General features: G+C 39.2%; 1 protein-coding gene across 1 annotated transcript; it reads left to right on the top strand.

Moving 5' to 3' along the window:
• Positions 1–1,552: 1,552 nt before the first annotated feature.
• RBP2 (retinol binding protein 2) lies at positions 1,553–10,481 on the top strand. The gene is made up of 4 exons (XM_071566459.1): positions 1,553–1,625; positions 4,784–4,962; positions 8,569–8,670; positions 10,398–10,481. The coding sequence occupies exons 1-4, from the start codon at positions 1,553–1,555 to the stop codon at positions 10,449–10,451; spliced, it is 408 nt and encodes a 135-aa protein (XP_071422560.1). The 3' UTR covers positions 10,452–10,481.
• The last annotated feature ends 550 nt before the right edge of the window (positions 10,482–11,031 follow it).

The raw sequence follows: 11,031 nt of genomic DNA, 5'->3' as shown, positions 1-11,031 counted from the left end.
TGAAGGACCTCAGAGGTCTTTTCTGACCTAGTTGGTTCTGTGATTCCATGAAATGAGGCATTTGCTTTAGAAAGCCACTCTCCTCCTGTGTAAAGATGTCAGTGAGTACCAAAGCCCAGGGGTAAACTGGTCTGTAGACAAACTGTGTCCACGAATGCAGGTACCTCCCCGTGGGCACCCAGAGAGGAACGACCTGACTGCACCTCCCACTCACTGCAGTTCCTTGAGCCTTTGTCTGACTGAAAACCCTTTTCCTATCTCCTGTAAGTACAGATCTGGATACTTCTCCTTATCTTAAATTAGCTCATTATGTTAAGGCATTTTAAGAACTCAGTTCCCAGAAACTCTCAAATTTCTTTAGTTTTTGGTGTTTGTTTTTCTAAATGCCTACATAACGTTTCAGCAATTGTGGAATTTTACATTAAACTGTAACAAACTGAAGGCACTGAGGAGACATTGCAAGATCAATAACTTTTCAATTTACTTATTTCTGAGTTGGAGTTCTAGATCTTTATACTTTTTCTCATATTTTTTAAATAATATTCCCATAAAAAAAAGAAAAGGAAGAAAGAGGAGGGAGGAGGGAAAGAAAGGCAAGGAGTTTAAGGACTTTTTGACTTTTGGTCATTTCAATTGCTCTCTATATAGAGCCATCTGTAAGTTATCTTGACTGATTAAAGCCACATAATGTAAAACCTTATATTAATTTGGTTTTTGTGCTTACTTTACATTCCAATAAAGTTTGACTGCACCTTCAAATTCTCCATTCAGACACATTCTGAATGTGCTTATTTGCACAACTGAAATCTGAGTTTTTCTCCACAATGTAACGCCAATAGATGAAAAATACCTTTCTAATACAAACTGCCACATTTCAGAGCAATTTAAAAATCATTCTTAAGGCAGGCTTGATACTAATTATGATTGATTTTGGTTACTTCACATTTGATAAATTTACTGTTAAACTAAAACAAAAATATGGAAGTGTAGTTGGTAAAGGACAGCTATTGGTATATAGATACTTCCAAAATCAAAGGAAAACAAAAAAAAAATTTCAACAGGAATATTCTCTCTTCCGCCTTGTCTTAATTTTGTAGCACATCCAAGACTTCCATAAATTTTAAATGGAAGTTCTGGGTGTGACAGGTCTGTAAAACTGCCTCTTCACAAGGAAAAGTGACATGTAGAAGGGAACTAAAAAAGAGAATCCACCTTGGAAACTTTAACTGAGCTCTACAACTTGCCACTGTGTTCAATATATTTCAAAGGTATCCCGTAATAGCTTGTAGCTCTTTACAAAGGTCACTGCAAAATCATATCCTGTATTGCTACATATTTCTGAAAGTGTTCCTTCTCTGCCAGCTGTTCAAGTGAACTTTGTTAATGAAGGCAAAGTTTCCAGGGTTATCACTCTGCCCCTTACACTGTATATCTAGAAAACCATAAACCTTATTAAAAAAAAAGATGTGAAGAGCTTTATAAAACCTTCTCCTAGCAGATCCTGTTTCCAGCCTCACCTCTTGAGCTGAAGTTGATTGTAGCTCCTGCCACCATGCCGGCTGATTACAATGGGACGTGGGAAATGGAAAGCAATGAAAACTTTGAAGGCTACATGGTTGCTTTAGGTAAATGAAAAAATATTAACTATATAAAGATAAATGTTTCAATTATAAGTAAAATCCTTCTAAAAATTAATGAGATTATTTTTGTAAAACATGTTGTGGCATAAGGGTGTCTGCCAATCACAATTGAAATCAATTAATTGCAATGTACTTATAATTACAGTGATCTAAGTATATAAGCAATAAAGACTTGTAGCCAAAGACTTTATTCTTTATTTAGATAAATGAAAAAATAGATATGGGGGGGCGGGGATCCAAAAGAGGCTTTCAGATAGAGAAGCTCTATTTTACTTCTGGTATATTCTTACTGTAGCAGTGAAGCCACAGCCTGGTTAGCTCTGCTGAAGAGGAATAACATATTCCATATCACTAAAGCAACAATAATGCTAATACTTAATTAGTGCTTTGAGCTAATAAAATTCTATGTTACATAGATTAAAAGTTTTAACTGATTTTGTACTAGTGTTACTATTAGCAAAGAATCTTAACACTAATTGATTTATCTATTCAGACTGAAAGAGGAGTACACATAAACATATAAAAATAAACTCTCATCATTATTCAGCAATGAATGAAAATAGTTAGAATTTCCTCAAAGCTTCTACTCTCTTAAGAGATAAAGGCAACTTTTACTATTTGTAGTTATTAGGCTTTGCATTTATGGAAAAAAGAACAATAACTTCAGGGATACCTGTAAATAATACACACACACACGTGAGGTACCAAACAATTGTAAAAAAATAAGAATGATTAAGCCAATATCATGACACTCAGAAGAAAGACACACACTAACCAAAGTGATTTCAGTGCGGGGGTTTAGCAGTTTCACATGAAGAGTAATTCCCACTTGAGAGGCAACTAGGATGTGATTTCAGTTTTAAATGTGGAGTCTGGCTGATGCTTCAGTCAGCTGCCAGTTGTCACCAATTGACTGTTCCAGGCCACCTTCATCTAACTCAGGCTTCCCTCCCTGCCTGCCTTGGCCTCTGGTCTGACCTCCAGTTCCTGCCTCCAGCCCAGTCCATCATGATTTTTTGTGTACACATGCATATATATATGTATATATGTGTGTGTGTATAGATATATATGTATGTATGTGTGTATGTGTATATGTATATATATGTATGTATGTATATGTGTGTGTGTGTGTGTGTGTGTGTGTATATATATATATGTATATATATATATATATATAGTGTAAGATACATTAATTTAAAACTGGCAATGAATTAGCAAAAAAACCAACACCAAACCCAACACAAAGATGCATATGCTACAGGTGACTCTCAGAATGAAAAGAAAGTACAGGGAAAGGATCAAAAGGTGTTATTCTGCTCTGTTTCTCACAACTTTACATGTAGTTGGTATTATAAGTTTGAAAGTGCTCAGACTCAAAGCACACTGAGGTTTTGGTGTTTTTTTTAAATTCATCCATCCTTGTAATTAATGCATACATATTTCTAGACTTTAATTAAAGAATAGTTTTGCCCTTTAAGTCAGGAACTTTGATTTTATCATAAACATGTTACAAGTATTTTAATCTACTATAATAGAACAATATATCATTTTTATGGTGTGTATTGTTCAAAATGCAGTTATGAAAACCATGCTTTAATAAAACCTCCCTTAATTTTCTCCAGGAGCTACAAGACTAATATATTTGTCAGAAATAGCATTTCTTTAGAGGTCTAGACATTTTTTCCCCCCTCAGAGAGAACTAAATTTTATGTTGTCTGGCTATAAATCAGACCCAGAGATACCTTTAATCCACCACAGCAGATAAAGTATCCCCAAGAAGTCTTGACTATAAATACTGAACATTATTCCCCATGTTAAAAAGTCCCATTTTTTTTCAAGCCAATCCTCTTACCCAACTCGATTAGTACTTCACAAGTAGTATAATGAATCTACCAGAAGAGAAAGGGGTCCTTTAGAACGTGGCATTGCTGAGCTGACAATGATTAACTCCCATGCAAAACCACTGCAGGATGGCTGGCAAACCAAACCCATTTTTCAATCTCTTGCAGCAGCATGTGAGATTATTTCATTTGCATATAGCACCATAATAAGATTCTCTGCTAGCTGAGCAGAAATATTTATTGCAGCTGGTAATGCTGCTGGTGTTAGGGGGGTTGTGTGGGGCAAACTGTCATCATGGTATGTTCTCCCTTTGGTAACTTCCAATGCATTTGGTTGCAAGCAGTTGTTTACATTATAATGTTAGTCTTCATCACCAACAAAATAAGGATGTTAAGGAGACCAGAACTGCATAACATGTTCACAGAATATTAAACAGGAACTGGCAAATCCCCTGCATGGATGCTTTTTTGACTTTTGACTTTGAATTTGTCTCCTTTTAAATTGCAATTTATTTCAGTGTCTGCTATCTAACAATAATGGATGTGTCAGGCTTTTATTTGATTTTCTTTTTTTTTATTAGTATAATTATCATTATTTTGGGTTAATTAAATGACCTGTTGTAAACTCCCACAGGCTGTAAATTCATCATACAAGTAACATGCCAAAATCCCCTTGATTACATGCCCATTCTCCCTTGGTTGCATACTCATTCTAACGTGGTTAATTTCTGAATAGGAAGATTATTCTGAGATCCTTCTTTAGGGGTGGCCAACATCAGTAACCCTGCAGGGCACACACCAGTCCCCTCATGTGCCTCAGAGAGCTGCTTAGGACAGGGAATGGCAAAGGAATGGATCCCAGGCACTAAAGGATAATGGTGCTGCTGCATCCACAGCAACAGCAATGTCAGGCTTAACAGTACCTGTTGGTTCATGTTCTCAAAGGAACCTGGAAATCCAGGTGATTTACACACTAGCATCTCTTTGCTACTCATTGTATGTTGGAGCTCTGCCCTCAACATTCCCACAGATATCCTGTTAGTAAATAAATTTATAATCAGGGAAAGATCCTCAAATTGCAAGTGTACCTGCAAACAGAAGATGGTTTTTTTATTTGAAGTTATCTTTTTCTCTGAAAAATATTCCAGGTAAAAGCATCATTTGTGGAACTATGTTCCACATATTTTATTTTTTCTTTTTTTATAAATGTGTCAATATTATATACTGTGGGTTTTTTTAAAAATTTTTTGTATCAAATACTGGAATTTTCATTGTGATGCTCTCTTTTCTGCATTTTGACAGGTATTGATTTTGCAACTCGTAAGATTGCAAAACACTTGAAACAAACAAAGGAGATCACTCAAGATGGAGATAATTTTAAAACAAAAACACTCAGCACTTTCAGAAACTATGATCTGGATTACACAGTGGGAGTGGAGTTTGAAGAACATACCAAAGGACTGGATAACCGAGTGGTAAAGGTAAAAATCTGGTACCTGATACCTGTTTACGCCACAGTCAGCACCAGGAGGCAGCAGTTTCCAAAATCAGCTGAATACATTAAATAAACCCCCAATATTTTACAGAAATCACAGGATTTTTATAGAGCTGAAATAATTGACATGTTGAAGCAGTTTTCTTTTCAACTACAAGCATTTATTAGAAATGTGAATCAGGATGTTACTCAGATTTGTGAGGAAAATCATTAATTACATGTTTTTCTAGTAAGTAATTTTTCCAGCTTTTCCGTGATAGACCTTTATGTATTTAGAAAGTAGAAAAAACTTATTTTTACCTATGTATCCTCTTTAATGAAACTGTAAATTCATCCCTGTGAATTTAGGACTGTTTAGACTAGTTTGGGATGGCTGTGTTCACAGAGCATTTTTAATCTCAGCCTGCTCAGCCTCAGATGGGCAGTTTAACGGTTGGACACTGTTAAAAATAAACTGCACTTATCTATTTACATGAAGGGAGCTTTGGGAAGGGGCAAGAAAGAAGTGTGAGCCAAGGCTGCCAGTGATGGGGTGGCAGGGCCTGCTGGCAGGGGCAGAGGGCAAGGACGCCCAGCAGCGCATGCTCCCATGCCCTTTGGGTTGCAGGGCTAACCCAAGCTCATCATTCCCGTAGGAATCTGTGAGGGTGTGTGCAGACACCTTTCAGTGAGACTTGTGGACAGTAATGTTTGGTTCAAGGGCCATGCTGTGCCTCAGCCCATTCCCTCCCTCCTGTGGCAGAGTCAGGGGGTCAGTTCCTGTGGGACATTCGAAAAAGTCTGTCAGAGAAGTCAGGGAGGAAATGAACACATTTGAGAATGAATAAAGTTACTGAATTCAGCTTCATGGTTTCTGTATCACTATTGCTGTTTTACCCTCTTCTCACCACTAAAATACATGAGCAGGATTTTCAAGGTAGAAAGGCCAGTAGATCTTAAATGTCCATAGACTGTGCCCTTCAGAGCCTTGCCAATCCTGCATCACCTGCCTCCTTCTGTCCTCACACACTGAATCCACCTGGATCACTCTTTGCTGATTCCCACAGTTGTGTTCTGCCACTCGGCTTTCAGTGGCAAACTCTGAGAAGCCGAGGTCAAAGCTCATTGTCAACAAGACCTGTTTTGTTTTGGCAATTGCCACAGGAAATTGGCAGCATAAAGGACATGTTTATGTTTGAACTCACATCATCCTTCACTGGAGTAGCACAAATTTAACACAAGACATTGTTTATGCATCATGGTTCACTTTTCATTCTCAAACTAACTTCATGCAGTGTAACTCCCATGACTTCTTCCAAATTATTTCTCACTGACAGCACTACAGCCATCAAAAAATAAGACCCCTTTTTTTCACTATCCTGAATATACCTACCTCAAAATTTTCTTCCTATCTCTTTCTCCAGTGAGCACTGAGTGGGACACATTCCTGTGACAAAGTCTGTGCTTTAAGACATTTTTCCCACACCCCTTTACATCAGGTGAAGGCATTACAAAGGATCCAAGGGCTCATTAGGCGCATTGCTCCTTAAATCCATTGACTAACATTCCTCTAGTGCTCTTCACCACTACCAAAGCCTTGCAAAATCTTTCCCCTTGCAGACTTTCCTCTTCACTATCAATTAGAAGGAAAGGAAGGAAGGAAGGAAGGAAGGAAGGAAGGAAGGAAGGAAGGAAGGAAGGAAGGAAGGAAGGAAGGAAGGAAGGAAGGAAGGAAGGAAGGAAGGAAGGAAGGAAGGAAGGAAGGAAGGAAGGAAGGAAGGAAGGAAGGAGGGAGGGAGGGAGGGAAGGAGGGAGGGAGGGAAGGAGGGAGGGAAGGAAGGAAGGAGGGAAGGAGGGAAGGAGGGAAGGAGGGAGGGAGGGAAGGAGGGAGGGAGGGAAGGAGGGAAGGAAGGAAGGAAGGAAGGAAGGAAGGAAGGAAGGAGGGAAGGAGGGAAGGAGGGAAGGAGGGAGGGAGGGAAGGAGGGAGGGAGGGAAGGAGGGAGGGAAGGAAGGAGGGAGGGAAGGAAGGAGGGAGGGAAGGAAGGAGGGAAGGAAGGAAGGAGGGAAGGAAGGAGGGAAGGAAGGAAGGAGGGAAGGAAGGAGGGAAGGAAGGAGGGAAGGAAGGAGGGAAGGAAGGAGGGAAGGAAGGAGGGAAGGAAGGAAGGAAGGAAGGAAGGAAGGAAGGAAGGAAGGAAGGAAGGAAGGAAGGAAGGAAGGAAGGAAGGAAGGAAGGAAGGAAGGAAGGAAGGAAGGAAGGAAGGAAGGAAGGAAGGAAGGAAGGAAGGAAGGAAGGAAGGAAGGAAGGAAGGAAGGAAGGAAGGAAGGAAGGGAGGAAGGGAGGAAGGGAGGAAGGGAGGAAGGGAGGAAGGGAGGAAGGGAGGAAGGAAGGAAACAGTTTGCACATTTGTAACCCTACCTGGTTTAATTACCTTGGCCTAATATTCTTTTCCAAATGAATTATATTATTTGTTTCTAATAAAAAGAGAAGGAAGAAGAAAGGATGTATGCTGTTATTCTCTGAACTACTTTAAAGAATTTTCTGGTCATTGTATTAACAAAACAATGCCTCGAACACATTAAAGTTAGATGAAGGTAATAAAATTGGTAGGCAACATTTAAATGTAAAGAGGGCATGGATAATTTAAAGAGCATGTAGCTTGAAAATTCGGTAAATAAGAAAGAAATTAACTGAAATGGAATGAGTTTTGTCTCATTAATAGAAAGCTCCCTCATAAGAGAAATAAATTATCCAGTGCTGAACTAGAAAATGAATTAAGGTCCCAGTACCCCTAGAGCTTTGTAGTAACTGAACTTGCATGGACTGTTACTGGTCTCTAATAACGATTTGTCCGATACACGGTTAAGTGAGTCTCTAAAGTAAAATGGTTCAAATCTGGAACATTTCAAAGTTGCTTTGAATGTACCCCAGCACATCTACAGATAGTAGAGAGGATTTATCCTGCAAAGAGGACTTTTCCTTACTGAAAGGTTTATCCTGCTCCTGGACAAGAATCAGCATACCCAATACCCTGCCTACTGGTGATAGACTCTGAATCACACCAAATCAGGAAATGGATGAGGATGGAAGGGATCTCTTGAGATTACCTTGTCCAAGTCCTCTGCTCAAGCAGTGTCAGCTATAGCACATTGTCCAGTTTATGATCACATTTCTATAATTGTCTTTATGAAAGTGCTTCTAAGAGCACAATTAGAAAGGGTTAGCACTGCACCAGCTGGTGTAAGTCCCAGATCTTCACCTATCTTATTAATAGCTTTAAACAGCAAGCAAAAAAATACATTTGGCATACATTGCACAAGTATCTATCTACTCACTCAGCAATTCACTAGGTAGTATAAACACCTGATATTTGTGTATGTGAAGAAGCACATGGAAATGACAGCAAAGCACTGCAAAAGCTTCCCATCAAAATGCTGTTGTCATCTTGAATGCATTTGGGTTTTGGTTAAATGCATTTGGGGTCTTTTAGGAGGAAGATGGAGAATGATAGACGCAATTGTGCCATTATGTATTCACATTCTTTGACTGAACTTATTGTCATGTATTCATTAACTTCTCATTAACACAGCTATGTTAATTATCTGATTCATGCAGACACTAGTGACCTGGGATGGTGACAAACTGGTCTGTGTTCAGAAAGGTGAGAAGAACAACAGGGGCTGGAAGCACTGGATTGAAGGAGACATTCTGCATCTGGTAAGGGCTGCTGTGCAGATACATGGCCCATCACTGAGGCTGCAACACACTCAGGTTTCCTATTGCAAAGGATCCTTTTTCTAGTTAGAAAGGTCTTTATTTAGACAGTTCTGATCTCTGAACTCTAAGGAAATTCAGGAATGCTCAATTTCTTTCCACCTGCTCCCAATTAAGTCATCAGCCTGCAGTGGTTTTTTGCTCCAGTCCACTGCCCTCCAGCTCTTAACCCTTCCTGTTACATTGCACCTCTATCATAATCTTGTCCTTATATAATCACTGGTAGGAAAAAAAAAGAAGAAGAAATAACAAAAAAGCAATCAGACAGATTGCAAGAAAAATATTAATTTTTGTTCTGAAAGAAGCACTATGAGATTTAACACACTATGCTGTAATGCAGATCATAAACCCCTGCACACTCAAGAGGATCCCACAAACAACCTCTACTGCAATTATTTTTGCTAGTACAATAAAAAATTCAAAATACCAATACATCTGAGATAGTAAGCTGGAGGCCAAAGGTACAGGAGGTGAGTCCGAGAGAGGCCTGAACAGCCTGAGTAGGAAATAAGCAGTCAGTGAAGTTCAAGATTTCAAAATAATAAATCATAGAATCATTAAGGTTGGGAAAGACCTCCAAGTCCATCAAATCCAAGCTTTGACTGAACACCACCATGTCCTCTACACCACATCAGGAAGTGCTGCATCTACTCATTTTCTGAACACTTCACATAATGACAATGATTCCAGAGTTTCCTGGAAGAGCAATCAAGTAAAGGCCATGTTAGTATTGGATGACACAATGCATGGGTGAAGATTCTGGAGAGCTCATTGTTCTCTCCCATGGTTTGCATCCAGACATCTGCTCCTTCACAAGTTTGCTCTGCACATGGTTGGTGTGGGCAACCACAGTGGCTCAGGCCTATAGCCCTGAAAGCTCAAAGCTCTGAATTAAAAACCACGCTCTGCCACCAAACTCCAAATCACCTGTCCAGTACACTTCCACAAATCTATTTTAACATAAAGCTCACCTAACAAAGGCTCTACATGCTGGCACCAGGATTCAGGCTAAGACTGATGGAAACAGAGAGGCCAAGTAGATCCTTACAACAGTCTTCAGAAACTGTATTGCAGATTTGGCCCATTGCTGGCCAAAAGTCAGCTCCAGCTGCCTTCAGAGCCCTGTTTGCACAAGAATGCTGGCTGATCAGACTAACCAAACTGACTCATTGCCATGAGCAGCTGTGGCAGCCTTCAAGAGGTCAGCAGCAATATTGGGCAAAACTGGTGTATTGTTCTGGCCCCTGAGAAAGGGCTGGACACACCTCTGAAGCAAACCATCTTTTTAAAGCATTCCTCTTTTTCTTTTTTTACTTCCTTATTTCATTGCTTCTCATGAATTATGAGGTAACACGTGAATTATAAACTAGTGCAGTACATTGCTTTAATAACAGAGCATGAAAAAGCCTTGCATTAAAGCACAATTTTTATGCATTTTTCATGTTTATTCTTCTTACAGTTCAATTCAAGTGTCAAAAACTAATTAGTGCAACATGAGGTGCATGCCTGCTGTTTGGTTACATGTAACACACTATTCTTTCTGTTCTCTTTTTCATAAGCATAAGTTTTTAATGCAGGCGCTCAGTTGGAGTAATTTTTGGTGGGATTTGCTGTGCATGCAAAATACAACTTCTACTGCTATATACTCACTAATTGTTTCAATACTGTAGGAACTGACATGTGAAGACCAGGTGTGCCATCAGACATTTAGGAAGAAGAAATAAAATTGAGCAGAAACCTGCCCAGATCTTCACCACGCTGTTCTGCTGTTATGTTTGGTGTAAAAAGAAGAATGAAGCCAGATTTCTGTTTCTTTGACACTGCTACATGAATGTATTTGTTCCTTTTTATCGAAACAAACACATTTTATAGAAATAACATCAAACAGTTACAAACCTCATAAATTCCTTTGCCTTTCAGTTTGGAGGTAAATAAAAGTAATTGTCTTTCAAATAATGCTTCCCTTCATCTTTATAATCATTTCCAGGGAAATGTCCTTTTGCAACAAGGCTGAAAATTAACAGTCACAATTATATCAACCACAGTGTGTCTCTCCATAGTGCTATATTATCATAATATATTTGGATGACTGAGTAAAATGGGACATTCACCGGACTGTTTCTATTCAATTAGTCCTGGATCACTAAGTCCATGGTTTCAGGTACCAGAATGGCTCACTGAGCCCCATACATGGCCTTTCACATCTAGACAGTTCACTTGAATCCAGCCCAGGTCTGTAGCTGCCAGTAGTTATCACCTGATAAATATGTCATGGCCACTGAGAAATGCTGCAGCTCCTTAATG

This window comes from Pithys albifrons, chromosome 11, assembly GCF_047495875.1.
Source record: "Pithys albifrons albifrons isolate INPA30051 chromosome 11, PitAlb_v1, whole genome shotgun sequence".
Taxonomy (NCBI): domain Eukaryota; kingdom Metazoa; phylum Chordata; class Aves; order Passeriformes; family Thamnophilidae; genus Pithys; species Pithys albifrons.
The sequence above is the reverse complement of the archived record's forward strand: the minus strand, read 5'-3'. Positions and strand labels throughout refer to the sequence as shown.

What these genes read in the sequence shown, in the direction of transcription:
- RBP2 (XM_071566459.1), top strand. Translation starts at nt 1,553, where the DNA reads ATGCCGGCTGATTACAATGGGACGTGGGAAATGGAAAGCAATGAAAAC. An exon ending in TGGATAACCGAGTGGTAAAG is followed by an intron (nt 4,963 to 8,568) that starts GTAAAAATCTGG and finishes TGATTCATGCAG; the next exon opens with ACACTAGTGACCTGGGATGG. An exon ending in AAGGAGACATTCTGCATCTG is followed by an intron (nt 8,671 to 10,397) that starts GTAAGGGCTGCT and finishes TCAATACTGTAG; the next exon opens with GAACTGACATGTGAAGACCA.